Consider the following 23,118-nt stretch of genomic DNA (forward strand, 5'->3'; position numbering starts at 1 on the left):
TGGCTAATGCACTTGCCACTGGCTGTTGCATAAATTAATTGATTTATCAAGTGCAGAGACGGAGATAGAAATAGACACACTCACACACACACATTGACACACACGATAGGACCCCGCTGACTAGTGGCAGCTGTTTCTGTTGCTGCTGCCTTTAATTAGCATTTCTGGGGTTTTGGGACCAGACAATTAATACATATTTGCCACGTTAATTACAACTACCGCAGACTACCGATCGGTGGTCGAAAACCTCCACGCATATCTTAATTTTTGGGGGGCATTAGATAATGGGCCACACGTGCCAGCTGCCAACTGAATTTATGGCTAAGCAAGTGGTTCAAGTTCAGGTCCAGTTCCCTTCCATTCTCTCTCTCTCTCTATCTCGTTCTATCTTTGTTACCGTTTTTACGACCCATAAATCTTTGCATTTCAACACATAAATCGGTTGAAATTTCGCCCAATAAAACACAAAATTGCCTGATAATGCATTAACCTGAAAAGATAACACAGAACAAACAACAATGAAACCAACAACAACAACAAAAAAAGGGTCAAATTACCCGCATAGAGAAAGCCATTTCAGGATTTTCAATTTTTAAAATAAATATTAGATTTACTTGAGTTTTCCTTTTGCATGGCTGGCAAAATGAGCTTCCCTTTTAAGCTGGCAAATTAATCCGGTTTCAGAAGTCCGAGGGCAAAAGTTCATCATGGCAACAGATATACACTCGTATGTCGCTGGCTCCAAAGTCCACCTCCAACTTCTCTTTGTTGACTGCATCCGGACATTGTGGCTGGCACATTATCCAGCTTTACTTTAGTTTTTTGTATCTTTCCTTTCGTTTTTTCGACTTTTGGCAACATTCTGGGTCAAGTTTCTGATGAATAAGCCGAACAGTGGCAGAAATGCACAAATTACGTAACTCATCCGTTTGCGGCCAGCCAGAGGGTAAGTTTATTTCCACTAATGAGATGACTCCTCATTCTTGGGTTACTCTAAACTTTCTTTTCTAAAAGGCTGGAAGAATTTCAAGCTTTAAATTAAATTTACAAATGTTTCTGGCCAACAACTGAAAGTTGGAGCATAAAATCAAATGAAAAGACATTATCTAACTTACAATTAGTCTAATCTGACTTGTATTAATTTATCTATGATTATTGATTATTTTGCTAATGTGTCATTATTATATCTGATATTTTTGGGGGAAACAGTCAACGTATTACTAATTTCTCTTTTTTGATTTCTGTTTGGCCTAATGAGTTAAAATGCTCACTTCCAACCAAATCATTGAAGCTACATACATCTAACTATGCTTTGTCCAGGATAAAAAACAAAAAAGGCAACACATCCTAAACTACATAATTTCAAACTAAGTCAATTCTCTCCATTTAGTCAATTGCTCATTATATTCCTTTGCTCAGCACAAACATTCTCAACTTTATTTTGAATCACAAAAATTTACCATTTTTAGAGCAAGTGAGCAAAAAAGATCAACTGAACCAAGGGAACAAGTGAACAACAATGAACAATTGGAAGGATCTTCAGTTTAGCGAATAATTAATTTTTTGAGCAAGTTTGTTTAAATTTTAAACATTAGGTAATCTGAGTTTAATATCGTTGCAAAAGGGATATAACTTTTTTAGTGAGAAGTGTGCAGCGGTTAGAAGGAAGCGTCGTAGACTGTCTGGATCAACGCAAAATTGGACACCTCAAACTAAGACGGATCGGACCACTATTTCAACTAGCTTCTTTCAGTCTAGTTTTCTTGTTAATAACTGCGTCAAATTTTATAAAGATCGAACGATCTCTTGATACTTGATACTTTTATCAACATCTTCGATCGCCCTAAAACTTGATATTTTTCAGTTTATTGAAGCTGTTGTTAATCACTGTGCCAAATTTGCTTAAAGTCGGATAACTATATAGCCGTTGTAATAAAAAGGCGCGATGTATAATGTATAATGAATTCTTTATTAATAAGTTTGGGCCTTTATATAGGCTATGCTTTCATTGCACTCTTAGCTTATGCAGTGGGGACGTGTGTCGGCCAGTTGGCCGTCTTGCAATGTTAATGGCCTACACTGCTCGTGTGTGTACTTATGGATAAACTGAACATGCCTTGATGATGTACGCACCATACAGTGAAGGCTTTATCATAAGAACTCTTCTCAAATAAACTTATGATGTAATGGCATGTTACATTAGCCGCATTGGTCCGTCCTTAGCTTATAGGCTGTTCCTTCGCAAACTTAAGATAAAAACCTTTTTGCACATTGACGACTTTAGGCCCCAATAATCAGTTATAATACAATATTTAAAAATGAAGCAAGTAAGTCGACTCATCGACTTGGGTATTACATACACCAGGTGAAACCAATATTTCAAATTTCGAAAACCAAATGTATGTCTATTAAATTGTTTTTACATGCTTCATACTATGTGAATTCCGGGGGCGGAAGGGGGCGTGGCAAAAAGTTTAAACAATTAGTTTCTGCGCGCTAACTAAACGAGTATACAAACTAAATTTGAAGTCTCTAGCTGTTATACTTTTTAAAAAAAATAGTTTTATGTGATTCCTGGGGGGCGTAAGGGGGCGTGGCCAAAATTCCAATTAACTCTATACATTTACATACTACACGAGTATACATACCAAAATTGTTGGCTCTAGCTCTTATAGTCTCCGCGATCTGCGTGTTCATACAGACGGATCAAGAATATATATACTTTATAGGGTCGGAGAAGCTTCCTTTTGCCTGTTACATACATTTTGCCGACTTTAATACTTATACCATTTCACCCTATGTGTGTATGGTATAATTAGCCAAATTATGAGGGAAAATTAAAGAACTTTTACATTGGAAGTAATTGTTTCTCGAGCGCATGGTAAACCAAAGTCGACACGACGACAGTTTATATACTTAATTTTAGAAGCAAAATAAATTTAATGCCGCTTCGATGGAGATGTCGTTGCTTTTTCGTCCTTTTTGATACCTTGACCTTTTTATTTACGACTGGAGTTGAGCATTGTCTAACATTTCCGTTTTATGTCATGTGTGATTTGCTCGATATCGGTTGAGATGTTCCTGAGTTTTAACTGCGTCAATCGTCAATCAATTCGTAACAAAATGGAATCATTTTTATATAGATACTAATCTAAGTCAGGAGCATTTATTTGATGAATATCGAGAGTGTCAGTACTTGGGGGAACTTGATTTCAGGATTATTCATATGCCAACACGGGGATTTGTTCGTCGAGTGATGACATTCCCAGCCTCGTCTGGTTCTGTTGGCTCTCTCCAGGGCCTGTCAATTGGGTGTCCGCTTGATGATGCATTGAGTGAATGGCAAACGGACCATGGCTCGAGGGACAGAGATAGAGACGTAGGCACCTGTTCCTGTTTGGCTTACAGCGCTAATCCATCAACGCGCAACAACCCGAAACCATTAAATGAGAGAGAGAGAGAACTTAGAACAGTCACAGAGAGTGGAGGACGCAAAAATCCAATAAAATCCCAACGCCCTTGCTTAGACCAAGAACAAACAACAAAATCAAAAAGCGAAACAGGAACCACGAGCCTCCATTAAAATACATACTCGAAAAGCCCCTAAAAATCCATTCATTCAGGTGGGCGCCATAAAAAAAACAGAACCAACAACAAAAATCCAGCCAGCCACGCCCACCGGTACTTGCAGGATGGGTTTGCACCATCATTCATTTCGAACGATAGAGAACAGGACATGGGACATGAATATGGATTTTCTCGTGTTCGTTCTAGTTTGGGTTTTCATTTCCATTTTCTTGCAGTGCAACATCGGGAACAACAAATTTTATTTATGCTTGTTTTTACAGTTCAATAAAGTTCAATAAAATGACAGACGCAAAAACTGCCAAACACTGCCATGCAGGCAGAAGAAAAAAAGAGAAGGAGAGCCAGTGAGTTGGGCGGGATTTGGGGAGTGTGGTAGGACTTCAAAGTCGATTTGATAAACGGGCCAGATCAAGTAAATTAAAGCGTTTTCCTCCCCTCCTCTCCTGGTTTATCCTTACAGGCATTTTTCAAAAAGAAACCCACCCGAAACACATACATACATACATATACATATCGAAACCAAACTAAGGACTGAATGAAAGAAGGTCAAGAGTATTTGAGTAACTGACTCAGTTGGGTATGTATGTATGTGTGCATCTGGCATTGATGGACGAATATTTGAGAAACATGAAACACATGCTACAAGGTCACCAGATGTTTGGCAGGACCTCTCTTTCAAATCTAGCCCTTTCGAGCTATTGTTCCTATGGTAAATCACACTCCGGTTCATGAGGTTAGTTCCGCTATTTTTCATTAAAGTTTGCGATTTGAATTGGAGCATAGCAAAATAATTTTGATACAAATATAAGCCATTGAAAAAATTAATAATTTAACCATTACACCGATTAAGGCTTAACAGTTATATTGTTATACTCTTTACTACAATTTTTTCTTATTCTTCTCTTATTCCCTAAGCATAGCACGGCAGGCATACATATACAGTTTATGTAGCGTTACGTCTGTGTATGCATGTGATCTATTGTTGACGAAAGATGTAGTAGACAGCAGGCAGCGTTGCCGGCAGAGCTGGGAGCAGAGCCGATGCATATTGACTGTAACTTGTGTTCTATTTATCCGATCAGATTCAAATTTTTGAATCTGAGGTTTTATATCCAGTAATTTCACATATGTAAATTTCACAGCGATACTCCAATTTCTTTACCTATGTTCATTCTAGAACTATATGATATAGTGATAATGATTTTCTACTTTACTCATCTGGGTTAGTAGCTCAAATATCCAGTTTCATCCCAATAGCTCTTAAGATGGCTGAGTAGACAGACGGACATGGCGATATCGTCTTAGCTTCTCATGCTGATTGAGAATATATAATACTTTATAAACATATGACCAATTTTAAAATACCCTCTGCAAGGGTATAATTGATTTGATTTTGATTTTGGCTTTTTAAACTTTTAAAAACGTTTTGAAATAATATTGGTGCTTTAAAACAATTGTTTTCTCTTTTATATCTCAAAACGAGAAAGTTAGAGTCGGTTATTGAACTTAGCGAAATGTAATCTATTCCCAGAAAACAATATAAGAAACTGGCAGCAAAATGGCTATAATGGATAAGTTCCATTCCCTGCCAGAAAAACGGCTTCGAATTTGAACACCGGTTCCAGTGCGATTTGAAAAGACTACATATTTGATTTCGGCTTGATTCCTTAAATTTAGCTATATGGACCGTGGAATTGGGCAGAGAAATCTGAGATCATCATGAGACAAGCTTTAATGGATGCAGCGTGGATCGTTTGATGTCTTGCTGTTCGGATTCTAGTTTAGAAAACCGATCTTGGTGTTGATTTTCTACCCATTCTTATCATGTACTGTAGTCCGCATGAGCAATAGTCAATAGGTTAATGGTTTCAAAATATGTATAAATCTACTGGACATCTAACAATGGGCATCTGGACTTGGATTATAGGTACTATCCACCTGCTTTGCCTATTCCTAAAGGATAGAGTTCTAAGCTTTAATGTCTTCCTGCATTTTCAGTGGCTTTTTTTTATCACATGGAACTCAAGAACATGATATGACAAAATCACTTGGGTTTACACTTCATCACTTGGCGTAGGGGACACAGAGTGGTAGCCTGGTCTCTGTTATTAGGCATTTGCATGACCAAGCAGTGGGTTGACATTGATTGGACACCGCCTATTAGGATTTTCTTGGGGTTCGCCCTTCATTTGACTTCATTTTGCTGGTATGCTTCATATCTATATCTAAATAATGGCATGTCACTTTTAATTTGAACAACGATTTATATGCCTGGTCCCTGGACTGCCACTGCCTCTTTCCCACCCCCGCCATCTCATTGGCATTCCCTTTGACGCTCAAGTTCATTTCCAATAAAAACGCACAAAACAAAAAAACAAAAAGCAAAAGTAACAGGCAGGGGGAAAAAACAAAAGTCAGGGGGCTTAAAGTCAGAAGCACAGCCACATTATACGGACATCTTCATTGTGCTTATCAGATTCTTTTAAGCACACTTGTCCCTGGCTATATATCCATTACGCTATGAGGAAGACGACTCCATCTCGCCCACTCACTTGTGTCTGTTCTCGTCCTTGTTGTCGTACTCGTCGTCGTCGTCGTTGTCCTTGGACATTGTTTGTTTTTAAAAGGCATCGAGCGAACAATTAGCCCAATGAATCCTTACATTTAATTGTTATAAATGCCAAGAACAATGAGAGAATTAAGTAATATTTATGGAATGAATGGCACGGAAATTCAAAGCAATTGGCAGGACAATCTCCTTACGCCTTTCTCGGTATTATTCGCGTGTTCTTTTTCTTTTTCTGTTTGTTATGTCTAGGCAAGAGAAGATCATTAATAACACTGGATTTCGCTCTGAAACAGCTGCTCCTACTCTGAGATTCGTTCATTCGTGGGTGTGTGGTTGTCCATTAATCTAGTGTGCCTTGAAACCTTTTTCCAGCTGCTTTTGGTGGTGTTGCCACTTTAACTGTGATTTCAATTAGAACGAAAAAGCAAGGCGCAAAAGCACAAGCCAAATGAAATTATGAAGATAAATGTCACTCGTCAAGTGGCAATCAATTAGTTAATGCCTTCCAGTTCGTCCTTTTAGGCATCAACAATATAGTTTTCAAAGTTCTGTCTGTCTGTCTGTCTGACTGTCAGTCTGTTTGTCGTAGAAATTATTCAATTACGATATTAAATTTAATGCCCAAGACACACTCTCACATACACACACACACACCGAATCAGTGGAGAGAGAAGGAGACAAAGAGACACAAAGTGAGTGAGAGTGTGAGAATGAAAGTGCCGGTAACAGTAGAAGGAAGAGTAAGGAGGACAGCGAGTGCTTTTGATCCCACTAAAAGCTTTAATAACTGTAAATTGCTTTCACAAATTTGTCTTGAACAGACACAAGAAAAGACTCCAAGAGGAGCCTTCTCCCCCACCTTCGGCTCCACCACCCCCAAAGGCGTACCTGGGCAACCTGTCGCCCGTTTATCCTCTGCACCCCAACTCACCATTCGTACCGATAGGTCGCCCCTTTTGCCGTGCTCCGTGACCAAATATTTAAAGACCTTCGACGTGAGCAGCTCTTGAATTTGGAGACCGTTATTGACGTTTTTTTGTTTGCTCTTGCTGCTGCATTCCAAATGAATGTCTCTGTCCCACTCGCTCCTTCTTATTTGCCTCTTTAGTTCCACCTGTATCTGTCTCCTTTACGTAAAATCCAATTATATTCACCTTTACAGCCAGAGCCAACCATTAACTAATACCGAAATCAGCTTAAAAATTTAATTTTTTACACCTCAACGAGGCTCGCAAAAAAGGGCTGCCGATAGAAGGCGAAAATCCGCTTATTTAGTTAAAGTTGAATCAATTTTATTCCGAATTCGTTTCCTTTAAATTCAGTTGATAAGCCAAATCGCCTTTGTATAATTTTTTGGAGATTTTTATTGTATTTATTAATAAATTAATTAATGCAAATCCTACTGTCAAGAGCATCCAGATAATGGCACCGACTTATATTGCGAATTTCAGTTATAACAAGGTCAATAACCGGTCCCTTGAATTTTGAATTTATAACTGGCATCAACTGTACATACAAATTTCAAATTATTATTATTATTATTTATTCTTTATTATTTATTATTATTTCAAATTATTTAAACATATTTATTAATATTTATATCTAGTATATTAATTATTCTTTTATTTCTTTGGATTGGTTGGATTAACAGAGCTCTGTTAAAACATTTCCAGTTAACATAATCATGTTAACATTAACGTAATCCAATTACGACTACGTTTTTTATAGCATAATTTTGGGCTAATATAAACGAAATAATGTGATAAAAATAAAATAAAATCATTAAAAAATAAATTTATATCATGAACAAACAACAAATTTACTCATTGGACAGATTTTATATATGCTTAACACGACAAAAAAATTGTTATTAATAGCGTGTTGTTTGTGAATAAATTTGACTTTTCTTTTTTTTTCCACGGCTTTATTTTTCGAAAGTTAATTTTTTTCCTTTTTTTGTAGTAGAAAACCAAATATGAAATTGTTGGAATAATTTATATTCGTGTCTGCCCATGATTCTCCACTACTCTGAAATTTTAAATTTAAGATAGATGCCTGTGTTCAATATAGTCTGAACCACTGTGCGTATTGATAGTGTGGAGAAAGCTTTCGATGTCCAAAGTTTCCAAAACATATGATCGACGATCAGTTGCCTTCCAGAGGTTAACGCAGCAAGTTGCTTTCCATCAAAGTAAGTACAATTTGAGATAACTCTTAAGCGATATATTTAATAATATTCTTTTACAATTTAATGATAACATGCGATTTGGCCATTAATTAGTCCATTTCATCAGAAGACAGAATGTCGCGCAAACCGGTTCTCTATTACACCCCGCGCAGCCCTCCTTGCCGGTCTGTCCTCTTAACTGCCGCCGCTTTGGATGTAGATTTGGAGTTGCGGTAAGCACGACACCAAAAACCAGTCAACCATGTTTGATGTGTATCACCTGAGCACCGCTTTCTCTTTCTCCACTGCAGACTGGTTAATGTTAAGGCCGGGGAGAACCGTACTCCCGAATTCCTGAAACTGAATCCACAACATACGATTCCAGTTCTGGAGGACAATGGCAATGTGCTGAGCGATTCCCATTTAATTTGTGGCTACTTGGCTGACAAGTATGGCAACGGGAGCGCCGACTCACTCTATCCCAAAGATCCCGCCCAGCGGCGCCTGGTAGATGCCAGTCTCTATTATGACTGCGGTCACTTGTTCCCTCGCGTTCGCTTCGTAGTCGAGCCTGTAATCTACTTTGGCGTTGGTGAAATACCAGAAGACCGAGTCGCTTATCTGCAGAAGGCCTACGATGGCCTGGAGCACTGCCTGGCAACGGGACCTTACCTAACTGGGTCGCATCTGACCATTGCGGATCTCTGCAGCATTGCCTCGGTATCGACAGCCCAGGAATTTGCCCCCATTGAGGCCGACAAGTACCCGAAACTTATTGATTGGGTAAAGCGTTTGCAGGCCTTGCCCTATTACCAAAAAAACAATCAAGAGGGACTAGACTTGTTGGTCAATCTGGTCAAGGGCTTGCTTGCCGAACGTCAGCAAGGCAAATAATCAATCAATACAATATTTGGCCATAACTAATAAAGTCATGAGTTTTCATTTGGCAGGGATGGATGGCCATACGATAGGGGCAAATGACAGCCATGGAAAAGGAACTCGAACAGGAAAAGGAACTGAAATTGGAACTGAAACTGAAACGGGCTGAGACTGGGCCGAAACTGGAGCACACAATCAGATTCCCCCGTTATGTGCATCTGTTCTCGAAGTAATGGCAAAAGTTTTGTTTTTATGAGCCAACAGGACCAACGACGTAACTTGAACTTGGTCCTCGACACCACTCCAAGTCGAGAGCAGGTCCGTTGCTTGGGGTTCAGTCTGGGTGGCCATGGAGAACAGGCAAAAACTTTTTCTTTGATGCTGTTCCCTGTCAGCTGTTGTTGCTGTTATTGATTACAAGTTGTAAGTGATCGCATTTATATTTAGTTGTTGTTTAAGCTTGTTTGCGGTCCATTGTAAGAGTTTTGACTTTCGCCACTTAAATGTGATTTACTCTGCACTCCTCCGCCAATTTTTAACAGGTCAAAGTTTTCTTTAACCCTCCGGGACGACAACCGCAGACTATGTACCACATTCCCACACAGGAAAATCGTCTCAATTTCCGGGATTACTCCTAACCGGTTGATTTTCAGACTTTTCGAGACTTTTTCAACTTTTTTTTTTCAAATATTTTTCAATTAATCTTCAATTGGTTGACAACAGTTCATAACAATTATGAAGAGAGAGAGAGAGAATGTTTTGGTCATGTTTTGTTAATAGTTTTGATGTATTTTTTTAAACTTTATTTGTCTCTTTCTACCGCATATAAATTTTACTATTATGCATTTCGTATACACTTTCCATTGCCATATTTTATGTGTTGTTTAGTTTCGAATGTAGTTTGTTTATTTTATGTGAATTCGCAACACTTTCTGTGCGCAGCTTGGGGGTTAAAAGGGTTTTTGCAGCTTGTTTATCACATTGCCAGCAACTCTTATGGTCTTGGATGATGATACCGGAAATGCTTGACAACAAGTGCAGCAACAATGACAACAGTAGCAACAACCATAACGCCAACAAAGATGCCACTTCACTTTACGGTTACGGGGAGAGAGCTCTAATGGTAACTGACGGCAAACACAACACTCATTCGCAACATCAGCCACACGATGCAGCAACCTGCAAATGTGGTGGGCAGGATGGGTGGGACGATAGCGGCGGAGGCTGAACATTGAGTGCTGTGCCATTATGTGTGTGACAAATAGTCACAACAAACTCCCCCCACACACACACACACACATTCATTTAGATATTGCCATATCCAATTTAAGTGCAACAGCCAAAAACGTAAAACATTTCTGACCGAAATTTTTCGTTTTCGCCTTTTCTCCTTGTTCCTTGCAAATGCCATTAAATCGTGTGGTGGATGTAAAAGGTAGCCGCTCGACTGGCTTTTGCCTTTTCTTTTGTGTGTGAGGGTGTGCGAGACTTTGTGTATATGTGTGGGATTTAAGGTTAATACCTTCCAAAACAAAAAATGGACAACAAAAAGAATGCGGTCAAAACGCTTGCCAACCAAGTTAAGTAAAGTCAGCAGCCGAAACCGAAACCTCGGCCGGTACAGCCAGAACAGAGTCCTCATTCGAAGGCAACTGTTTGCCGCTCTCGCTCCTGCTTGTGATTAATGATGCCATCGGTGTGCCAGCCAGCCCTCGCAATTCCGGTTCGTTTAAAGTTGAAATGTCCTTCTGCCGTGGGTCGGGTCTTTGTTTGCTCTGTTTCGCTCTGCGGTTACTGCGGTTTATTTAACAATCGAAATTAACTTCTTTTTAACTAATATTTCAAATTAAGCACACACACAAACGAAATAAAACAACGAAATGGCAAGAACATCGTTTGACTTTCACATTTAATGATATAAATATTGATTTTGATTAATCGAAAACCATTTTCTATGCGCATAATTAAACTAATTGGGCATACTTCAGACCGAAATGTCAGCAACATCATAGCCAATTATTTCATAAATTACAATAGATAATTATGACATGGAAATGAATGCGAATTGCGAATGTAACATGAACAAGGATATGCTCTCTAATATCTGCGAACCCACTTTGCCCTGTTCCATTGTGAGCCACAATAGACACAATACATTCAACATGACCCAGGTGCAGAGCTACAATTAGTCGGGTTCAAATGAAGCTATATATAATTACTTATCACTTGAGTCCCCTGTAATTATTAAGCATTAGGATTGTTGAACGTGGAGTAAATCATAAATTTGAGCCAACTCAATTAGAAAATCATTTTAAACAGACATTTGACTGGTTACCTTAGCCGATTAAAATATTTAGATATGGTTTTAAAAAAAAAGTATTACCTCTTAACGTAATTATCTATTCCATTTATAATATTCATTGAAATTTGTTGGGTTTTAACCTACTTAAATTTGTCATACATATGTATTTAGGTATTTTTAAAGTTGTTTGGTTAAATATTTCAAGAACCACCAAGTTCTATCATTAGCAGACTTCGATAACAACCTTAGCCTTGTCTTGACGCTAAAACTAGTTGGGAATTGCAAATAAATGAAGCGACCAGTAAGAGTACATGTAAGTACATTTGTTACTATACCTGCTATACCGAAGTCGGGGAGACGACTTACTTACTACAGATATTTTAAAGTACATACGAGTAACCATGATGAAAGACCCCAAGTGAATTCTGCCGGAGCAGAGGACAATTAGTCACGATTTCATATCTCTAAAGGGTTTTAAGTATTTAGATAACTATTCAAATCGATTCCTATTCATGTTTAAACGTCAAAACCCCAATACGAGGCATTCGACACTGAAATGTCATGCGGGCATTTAATTGTTAATTATGCACACACAGACAGACCCGTCACACCCACACAAAGGACGGGTCAAATCGATGATGTTGTCAATACGAATTGATGTCCATTTAACTAAGAATGGAGAATTTACGAGCAAGGGGCGGGAGATCAACGGCAAAGCAACGCAGCTAATCAGTGCAATCAGCTTAGTTTTGTTTTAAAAACCAACACCATGTCTCCCTGTGTGTGAGAGTGTTTGTGTGTGTGTGTGTTTGGGTGGGTGGGTTATATTGGTTGTGGATATGTGCGTGCGGGTGTGTGTGAGTGCTTAACAGTGGGGACAATGCCGAGGCTATTATCCTGCTCAACTCAACTTTGTCTCTCTTTCTCCGTCTCGTTCTCTCAATTTGGCTGGCTATACGTCTGTCTGACTGTCTGTCCGGCCTGCCTGCCAGCTGCTGATAAAGTTTTGTGTGTGCGAAGGAAGTGCAATTCAAATGAGGTCACTCAACGGCCAGGACCAACATCAGGACAATGACAATGGCGACGAGAATGAGTATGTGGATGTGGATGTGGATGTGGATGAGGATGACGATGACGATGAATGCAGGCAACGCTCGACTGCACTTCGTCCCACTCCAATGTTCGATGCATGTTTGATTAAGTGCATGCAATTTGAATGCTGACAACTCGGCAACAACAGCAACAGAAACAGCAGCAGCAACATTTGCATAATTGGATATGTATATGGATCCTATATGCTTGGAAACTCCCAACCCTCCAACCCCCAAAGAAACTTGATCTGCAAATGCAAAAGCAAAGTTTCGCCTGTCGTTGACATGTCACTACGTTTTGCATTTAATCAATATCACTTTGAACAATGCCAAAGGATGGGCGGATGACGAGGGAGAACGGCAAATGCATAGAAATTATCGAGGTCAAAGCAAAAAAGTTTTATCAAAATTTTTGAGTACCTCCCAAAAATATAAGCAAATAATTTATAAATTGAGTAGAGACTTCAACTTTTAGCAACAAACTTTTCAACTTATGCATCTATTAAATGAATAAACGGTTGCTCAAATCTTCCTCTTACTATAAGAATATGCAATCGCATTTACATATCTTTCCATACATACACACACAGGTAGTTATGCATTCTGTTTAAAGTTCAGTAAGTTGCAAAAACTTGCATAAATTATAGAAACATGAAAGTTAACTAAATAGTCTCTAAAAAAGTCATTGAAAATCATGATTAGAATGAAATACTGTTCAAGTTCTACAAATCAGAGCCCTATTTTGACGTCTAAGGCTAAAAGCGAAATCCTGTTTGGATTCCCTCCCGGTCTTTTCACTCCCTTGTTCACATGTTTGCGAATTTGGTGTAAAGGTTCAGCTTGCGTTGATCCAGACGGACGGACTTGGCTCTATGAACTCGTCTTGTTGAGCTGATTAGAAATATATACATACATATGTAAGTTACGAGTCTGGAGTACTTTATATGATTCTTCGGATACACATAGAAGAGGACACACACGACTCTTGCTTTGACCGCTAGTTTACCATGAAAATAATTACACAGAAGTTTCGATTCAACTGACATTCTTCCAGAAATCGGGGCCTCAAATATAACTCAAGAGCGCCGATCTTGAGAGTAGATCGCTCTTCCGGTGAAGTCAGGAGAAACGGGTTGGTTACAATGGAAGATAGAAAAGTGCTTATGCCATGTGATAGGAAGTTAGTATTGGGTCAGGCGTTAAAGTGTTTACTCCAGGTATAGATAGTCAGAAAGGAAAGAAGCGGATAGTTGGGGTTGAGATGGGTGGTGAGGGCAGTTGTACTACTCGGAACTCATTCAGCGGCTTCTGTGTTCCATTTAAATCTCGCTGCATTTGTTCTGTGGAAGGCATGGTATCACGGAGAGATGCTTTCTTCTAGGATAATTCCGGTCAATTCTGACCAAAATTAATGTATGTCTTTTTTGCATGGGTATAAAAAGAGCAAGGTTAATTCGCCGCCGAATTGCCTACATATCGCCGAGCTCACCTTATTATTTTTTCCTTGAATCGTTCCCTTACACACATGTACATAAGGACAAACTCAAAGTAAGTCGACTTACTGTTGCTTATTCGGAATATAGCCAACTCTTTTTCTATTTTATGGGATACTAAGGACATGGAGCCTAAGTTTTTAATAAACTAGCTCTATTTGTTGGTTCTTAGGCGTCGGTTGTAGTTAAATTTTTGTAATAAATCAAACTAAGAAATAGGAAAGAATATCTCTGCTTGTGACAGATGTTCAATGACTTTGGCCTAATGCTGATTTTTATCTCTCTTTCTAGCTCTCTCTCTGTGTGTGACGTTTGAGAATCTTGTTAGGCACAAATTGCCCGAAAAACATTCAATAAAAACTGCAATAATAGACTACATTTTTTTGTGTTTGCCAAACTTTTCCAATTAGAGAACAGCAACAACAACTGAATTATTGGTACCAACACACACAGGGAGCCACGGATCCACAATCCACCGTATCCAGACGATACCGAAGGCATGTCCTTGCTGATTATGGGGGCTAAGTGCCTTCAACTCGAATGAAACGCCGTTTTCACGCATTCGCCTCATTGCGCTTCGCCTAGCAGAGTTTTTGTGTGGAATTAAGGAGGGGAGGGAGCGGGATGTATGGGTGTGGGGACTTTTCCTACCACCACTTCAACGCCTTTTCCTTAAACCAATTAGTCGAGTCCCCTTTGCCAGAGGAGCTAGCAAAGCATTCACAAAATGTTGCTATGCCATTTTCCACTCTGTATCCATTTGGATTAAAATGTTTGTGGCTGGTAATCAAGGAGATAATGAACCTTATGATGATGATGATGCTGATGATACTTTTGGGGCTGCAGTACCAACCTTTGCTTTGAGTTTACCTGGTTTATGTGGTTTACCTTGGTTGCAGATGTTGCAGTCAGAAATGTTGTATGCACAAATTCCCATTTAGATCATTAATATTGAGCAATATTCTCTTTGTCTCTAACACACACAATGTCTTTCTCTTTCTCTCTTGGATCAGTTATCTGTCTAAAATTCTGACATTAATTTAAATGCCTATCTTATGGTCCATGCTGGACCACATAACGTATACGTGATTTGCATGTTCAACACTTTGAATTCATCATTAAATTGATTTTTCACTCAATACACACACACAACCACCCTGGGAGGCTTTAATTAAGAAAACATTCCACCATTTCCCCAACCATCTTTGCCCCCCTCCCATCCAATTCAAAACGAACTAGGCGTGAATTCTTTGAACATTTTTCGCACCCTCAAAAGAAGAGGAGGAGAAAAGAAAAAGAAATCAGAAAAGAGAAGAGAACTATGCCAAACAAAAACTTGACCTGGTTCTTCCTTTTCGGCGCCTGGCGGCCATTCATAATAACTTAATGTTCCTTCTCACACAGAAATATGTATTTATGAAGAGGCCAAAATGAATTTAATTATCTTTTGATTTCCTAACAAAAAGTTTATTTTTCAAATGCAAATCATAGCAAAGCGACAGCTGTAATTGGAACTAAACCTTCTGATTTTTCAAACTAATTCAAGACAAATTCAATTTGCATACCATTAACTGAATGCCTTAATTTGGCCAACAGACTAGATTGTCTTACACTGAAACAGAGAAAAAACTCACCTGCGATCTGCATACCTGAAATTGTTTTTTTTTTTTTCACTTTAGAGTTTAACTTTTAAACTTAGAAATATTTCACAGAGTGAAAATAGTTTTTCATAAATTCAATTAAAGTGTCAACCCAACTTCAATTTGGGCTCATGTTACACCCACACACCCACAAATAGCTATACAAATGTGTGTGTATATACATATGTATGTGTGTCGTTACCCCAAATTAAAGGAACGAATGAAGGAGAGGAATTTCATTTCGTATGCCCAGATATTTCATCCAAACATTTTATTCCACACTTTCACTAAACATCTACCATATGATCCGAGCTCTATTGTTGTTTGGCAGGTGCCAGTTTGTGCGTGTGTGTGAGCAGGTGTGCATGTGTGTGTGTCAAGTTATTAAAACCATTCAAAACGTTTACTTTAGATTCAGGAACCCCCCTCAACTCCCATTCATTGTATGCATACATAATTATGTGTGTGTGTGTGTGTGTGTGAGTGCTGGAGTCATGTATGCGTGTGGGCGTGACATTTGCATAACAGCATACACATGTTAGAAGGCACCCCACGTCTCAGACGTCTCCCAATCGGGGCCTGAACCAGATCCAGATGCTAAGCCTATTGGACACAAATAGGTGTTTAAGGAATAACCATTTCCAACCCCATCGATAGATGAGGCTTGTTCCTGACAAGGGTACACAAAATTTTCGACAAAATTACAAAACCGTTGCAAATTAGCAACAATAGAATACATATATGTACATATGTATGTATACACTCATACAATAACAAACTAACTCGCAAGAAACACCCGAAGATGGGGGAGTGGAGGAGTCACTTTTCCGAAATGATTATTGCTATTGCCTGCGGATGAGTTGCCCAAAAATGGAATAATAATCAAATCAAATTAGTAAGATAGACAAGGCTTGCTTACAAACCGACTGCCAGATACCATGTATCACAAAGTTACCTGCAACAACTGTGATTTTTAATTGTGTGGCGGATTCTATAATGTTTTGGAACTGCTCATTTTTAAGTTTAGAATGTAAAGTTTTTCGTAACCCCAGAAAAATGTCATGAAAACTCCACAAGCTAGATATGCATAATATGAATTACATATGTGTGTGTGCCGTGAAGATTTAGTTGAATCCGTCCGTATAATCAGAGCTTGCAGCTGGGATCAGAAGAAAGACAGAGAAACACAAGTCAAGTTTATGTCAAATTTTAGCCACTTCTACTTTCTCTACTCTAATCTGAAAGACTAGGGTAGTGCCCGATATAGTATCCTTTCGTGGGGTTCCCTCAAATGATATCTATATCGATCTGTAATTCGATTCTCGGCCCGACACGTCTGCTTTGACGGCAACTTGAAAGATGTTTCTTAACGAGCCGAAAATTCATGATCTTGTATTGAAAGATCGCCGACTAAAAAAACGTACGCAGGATATATATGGGTTTTATTTATTTTTAGTTTGATCTGCTTGGCTATTAAACTACTCTTTTTAATTTTAATTGAAACGTAAAGCTTAAAATTGAAACTTAAAGTTTAAAGCCGTCGTATGTCCTTCTGTCCAGTTGACATTTGTGCAAGTTCATTCGAGTTTTATGTGCTACAACTGATAAAATGGAAACGGCAACGATAAAATCCCCCACTGACCAGCATTTTTGTCCGTTTTATTAAAGATTCCATTACGTGGCCCTATTCCTTTCGTTTGCCCAATAAAATCACATATTTATGGCGGACAAAAGTTTGCTTTCATCCTTTGCTCCCTGCGGGTGGATTGCCATTTCAATTTCACCACCAGGCCACACACACACAGGTGGGTGACAGGTACCTGGCAGCTATGTACTACACTACTAGCCAACCAACTAGCACCAAGTGGGAGAGACAAAGCCAAAGCCAATGGCTTTTTTCTTTTGCCAAACTGCATGAGGGAAAAATGTGTCACGGACAAAGTTAACTTGTTGCCCCAGTCAGGAGCATACAACACGTAGGATGCATTTTTCCTTCTCGTTTCCTTTTTTCGACTCACTCGCCACGGACATGGGCATGAGCTTGGGCATGGTCACTAGGGCTCAGGCAGAGGCACAGACGGAGGGAAACGGGCAAACATGAATGTTATTTCATTTGCGTAAATGTTTTCCATACTCGCTCGTCGGGATGATGAATTGGTTTTGCGGTCTTTCCAGTCAAATGCACTTTGAATTGGTTTTTGTTTGATTTCGGGTTGTTTTATTTGCCTTCATGGTGAGTTCTGTTCTGGGTGGAGGGTCAAAGTGAAATTCATTAATACCAACATACACACACACCACATCCAGAGAGTCGGCCGGCTTACAAAACTAATTTCGTTCGGGGCTAACCCAAATGCAAATGCCTTTTGTGTGGTTTTTAGTTTAGTTTGTATCCCATTTTACTTCTCTCTGTCCCTTTCCATGGGTGCCCTTCACCTCACATAGCTTCTCTTTCCCCTTTCACAACAAATGTATGCCACACTGCATAAAAAGCACATTTGTAATTTGTTCCATTTTTTCTCGCTCGTCTTTTTTGGAAGTGAGCAAGGATAAGGATGAATGAAGTCAGCAGGGAAAGGGAAGCTGCGATTCAGATTGTGTTTGTCGCCGCCGTCGCGGCCAACGCCGCGACCGCCGCCTGCATGTCGTTGCTCCTTGCATAATTTATGCGAAATCAGCGACGTGGCTGGCAAACAACCCGCACACACCGGCACCGGGACGGGACGAGACGGGACGAGAACGACACCGTGGTACTGGCTCGAACAGCTGCCGGGAGGGCACTTTATTTGCCAGCACGTAAAATGCTTTATCCACGTTTCATTGTCACCAGCAAAAGCAACAAAAAAACCCAAAAGTAAAGATCCTATACAGATGTCGAGACTAGTAATCGACTTTCAAATACCATTTAGCAATGACGTTATTAACATAATTGATTATTGTTTTGGGACCAAGTTCAAAGATTTTCCATCCTGAGTTTCCTAATTCCATTTGATTCCTGGCAACAGCAATGCCAAAATGTATATTTCTTTCAAGTCCAAAGCCAGTTTGGAAGTTTTGAACATTTTTTAAGTTACTGGACTAACAGATTTCGTTTCAGTTTCGAGACATCTTTGTCGAGAAAGAGAGCCCATAGCAGACTCAGTAAGATGATTTCTGGTAAAGCAATCTTCCAGTAGGTAGTATGATAACGACAATTTTTACTTCGGAAAATGTCCAAGATGTAATATGAAATAGTATTATGAAACAGCTTCTAAAGTATTTTCTACCACTAACAATAAGTGAGATTCAAAATAAACTTCTTTAAGACATATATTCTTACCTAGTTACCTTACGATGTGTTAAGATCAAAGGTCATGAAAAAATCAAATGAACTTGTTTCATAACATCAAGTCTCAATTAATAACCTCATCATATTTATTACCCCGAACGTTGATAACAATCAAAATGACACACAGACTTAGGAAGAGGTCTCTTACCTGCTTTTCGACTACACAAATATTCCATTAGCACCTCCCTGGTGCAGGGTATAGCAAGCAAAGAAAAACAGAGATGCCTTATCTCCGCCCGACTACAAATTTTTGCGCAGCTAAAAATATTAACGCTTGAATCTCATACCTGTCTATCAGCGGTGAGGCTGAAAGGCTCTAGGGTTTCCAGGAGATGACAAAAACTTTGTCTTTAGTCATTCAGACTTCTATTTTTTCAGCTTTTTTGTTTCTTTTTTAATGGGGGGCGGAGTGTATGGAGATTATGGATAATCGCCCTTAAAAGAGAAAAGCACGCAGGCACAGAGGCAGACGTGAAGGCACAGGATCGTTTGTTTTTATCGCACTTTTCACTTGATTTTTTCTTTTTTCGACCCACTTCGTGTTTATTTTTGCATAATTTTCTAAGCGCCTGTGCCAAGATTTTACTACATTTTCATTTACCTGCTGCCTGTGGACATCTTTTTTTGTTTTGTCCCGCCTCCTGCTCCAGCTCCAGCACTCCGTCGTGTGCTTCTCCTCGTCCTCTTGCATGTTGCGTGTGCAACTTTTGAAGTTTCCATTTCGGGGAGAATGGGACCCTCTTTGTGTTGTTTTTTTCATTTTTTTGGGGATGGAAATGTTGAGACTTGCAAAACGTTTGCACCAGCCTTAACTTATACTCTGTCCTTGGTCTTGGGCGGTTCGACATGGCTAAACTCCAGTAAACTCCATGACGTGGACATCTTTTCATTAATATTTCTTCTAATTCTGAGGAGAAACACAAAAAATGAGACTAGATGAAAATCGAAACACTGACCTAACATAAGGAATTCGTTTCCTTTTTGTTACTCTTACTTTTTGTTTGATATCTGTCTCATTATCCAAAAGTTATGTTACGAAAAACAAAACAAAGAAACACAAAACGAAAACAATTTCATTTAACAAGAGCAACAAAAAACGGTTAACCATTTTATACCAAATTGTATTATTGCTCTTAAAAGGGAGCTGTATCTTGAGGGTCGGAGTGAGTCAAATGGGGATGGATTCATTTTCTTACTGGTGGAAAATGTTTACTTTACTTTATTTTTGCCAACTTGGCCATTGGCATTGTTATTGCTCCTGTTCAGGCGTTCAAGGCAAATGAGTTTATGAGCCCCAAAACACAAAAAAGGGAACTAACATCTTGCTAGGATGTTCGGTACTCGATGTTACATGCCTTATGCTGGGTGCTCTGGCGCCTCCTACCCAGTCATCCCTTTAATTCTGACGGCAAAAAAAAGGAAGACTTTCCAACGTAATGAGGGTCAAACAACATTTGGGCTTTGGTTTTCAGGCTCGTGCTCTTGGCTCTTGGTCGTCTTGGTTGTTGCTTCTTGTTTGTCTGGGTAAACACTGGAGCCTTTGCCCGAGGACTCAAAAAGTGGCCACAAAACAAAACACAGATTTTATGTACAGTATACATACATACATACATATGTATGTTTATACAAGCTGTACGTATGTATGTATGTAAGTACTTTTTGAAGTCAAAATTTGTTAACTTTAAAGTATCTTTAAAAATAGAATTGTGTGTGCTTTAGAGTCTTAAATTCCATGTCTAATCCCGATAGGTAGATATAGACAATCATGGTTAGAATAATAAGTAAATAAGCAAGCATTTCATTTGAAATGTCATATTTCAGAGTTGTAGTGTAATTAATTTGCGATTCCTGAGCAAAACATCACAATTTTGGTAAGAGCTCTAATCGTTTTTCCTTATAACTTAGATGGATCTAAATTTCTTTTAGATTTAGTAACAAAATAAATAAAACAAAAAACCATTTAAAAAACACAACATTTTCTCGAACATTACAGAAGGATGAAACCAAACATGTAAACTTCTTTTTTCATTATATGAGGATCTCTAAATCCCAGCGTAAATGAAATTTGGAATGATTCCTCATGGATTAACAACAGATCCTCATATATATATGTAATTAGCATGAAAAGAGATTCAGATGTTCATTTTACATAACTTTGAATTATTTCTTCCAACAAAAACAACCAATTTTCAATATTTTATTTTAATGAATAATATCTCATTCGGCATAGAATGCATTTTATTTTCATTCATAGTTCAAGAAAACAACAAAGCTACGATAATTTTATACTCTATAAATGGAGTGCACTTTACACATTCTACATATGTATGTACATTGACCTACAACATCCTCAAGGAAACAGTGAGACATCGTCAAACAATGCAATATGTTAATTTTCTTTAACATGTACATATGTACATACATATATGTATATGTATGTATGTACATAGTTACATAAAATAACGACGATGTCCTTGAATGTTGTGAATATTTATCACAGAGTGAACATGTGTAAATTGTTTATTTTAAGTAATTCATATAGGGTTTCCACAGGTGTTCCATTTCCTAATTCAAAGAGCTATTCAACTAATTCATTCAATCTATTCTGGAGGCGTAGTAGTCTTTACATCGTTATATCTTGTAAATTGTGTTCCATAATGACAGCTCAATCCTCTTTGCTATTGATATCCTAATCTGTAATGCAGGCAGTAATGCTTAAATAAACAATTTACAAATTAAGATATTATTTTAAAAATATCAAAATCTATTCTTATACCCTAAAATCATTCCAGATTTTTATAAAATTGTTTAGATGTTTGTTACGCAAAGAAGAATCCAAATTCTATGATGGTAGGCCGACATTTGGGCTCCACTCCTTCCATTTAAAAGCTACTGACAACTTTATTGTTGAAGAAAAATAAATTGTCGGAGTCAGACAAATAATTAAGTTTAACCAAATTCAATGGAAAGACATAACTATGTTACCCCAAAAATGTCATCTTTGGCATCATAAATGCAATGTATTTTAAATGCAATTCACATTTTCTTGTTTTATTCATTGGGATTAAATTTAAATTTAATAGTGGTTTTTTACCTTATAGTGGGATTTTGAGAACTTGGTAACTATCGATGGCTGGGAAACTATCGATAGTGATGTCTGGGAATTCTAACTTCAAAGCATTTTTTATTTTATATCAGCCTTACGGTTTTGCTAGGCAAGGTAAATGTTTACTACTACTACTCGGGCCCAAAACGCGCTTAAACTACATCATTTTGGTATCAAACGAAAGAGAAAAATTGCACGAGCACGACCTCAGGTGCGCCTTGGCGATTTATTTCGTAGTTTTTGAGGAATTAACAAAAGAAAATTAATATTTTTAGCGGGACTATAGCTAAAAGTAGCTTTTTCCGGCTAAAAAAAGCTGTTCAATTTTGAGATGGTGTTGCCAAATGCCGAATTTAGGATACTCGAATACGCGGGCTTTTTGAATCTTTTGTTCGCACTATTCTCAACAAACGAAAATATTGTTGAGTTTACAATATTTCTTGATTTTATAGAACAAATATAGTTTAGAATACAATATTCGGCTGCCAGAGCAGCCGAATATTCCTCGACTTTTGAGTTTAGATTAAAATATTTGGCTACCAGGTCAGTCAAACAGCGCGCCAAATAAAAAATAGCGATTGACAACACTGAAATCTAGCTTTACCCGATTTTTCCACTTTTCAACACTGAAATCTCGAGTAGTAATAGTAAACATTTACCCTAGGCAATTATAAATTATAAGCTTAAGCTGGTTTCATTTCAGTTTTTAAGTAATACATAAATATATCAGATCAATCTAAAGATACTATAGGCTAGAAATACTAAGGATCAACTCTTTCAAGAATGAGAAACAATTTTCGCTATAACCGAAAATCCTACAATTACTGATTATGATTGAAAAAATCTCTTTATTAAAAAATATTTCTGTAGAAATAAAGTAGTCTAAATAAAGAAGGCTTTGTAAGAAATTTTTCAAAAAATTCTTCTAACTATATAAAACAAAAAAATATTTGAATAA

General features: G+C 38.2%; 1 protein-coding gene across 2 annotated transcripts; it reads left to right on the forward strand.

The window, feature by feature from the left end:
• Positions 1-8,292: 8,292 nt before the first annotated feature.
• Positions 8,293-9,387, forward strand: GstE11 (Glutathione S transferase E11). 2 transcript variants are annotated; one of them, XM_068287614.1, is made up of 4 exons: positions 8,293-8,348; positions 8,439-8,557; positions 8,636-9,210; positions 9,275-9,387. In XM_068287614.1, the coding sequence occupies exons 2-4, from the start codon at positions 8,460-8,462 to the stop codon at positions 9,370-9,372; spliced, it is 771 nt and encodes a 256-aa protein (XP_068143715.1). In that variant the 5' UTR covers positions 8,293-8,348; positions 8,439-8,459; the 3' UTR covers positions 9,373-9,387. The 2 variants fall into 2 exon arrangements, with proteins under 2 accessions (XP_068143715.1, XP_068143716.1); XM_068287615.1 differs by lacking the exon at positions 9,275-9,387 and having other exon boundaries at positions 8,636-9,252.
• Positions 9,388-23,118: the final 13,731 nt, after the last annotated feature.

The sequence above is a fragment of the Drosophila tropicalis genome, unplaced genomic scaffold (genome assembly GCF_018151085.1).
Source record: "Drosophila tropicalis isolate 14030-0801.00 unplaced genomic scaffold, ASM1815108v1 contig_573, whole genome shotgun sequence".
Lineage (NCBI taxonomy): Eukaryota > Metazoa > Arthropoda > Insecta > Diptera > Drosophilidae > Drosophila > Drosophila tropicalis.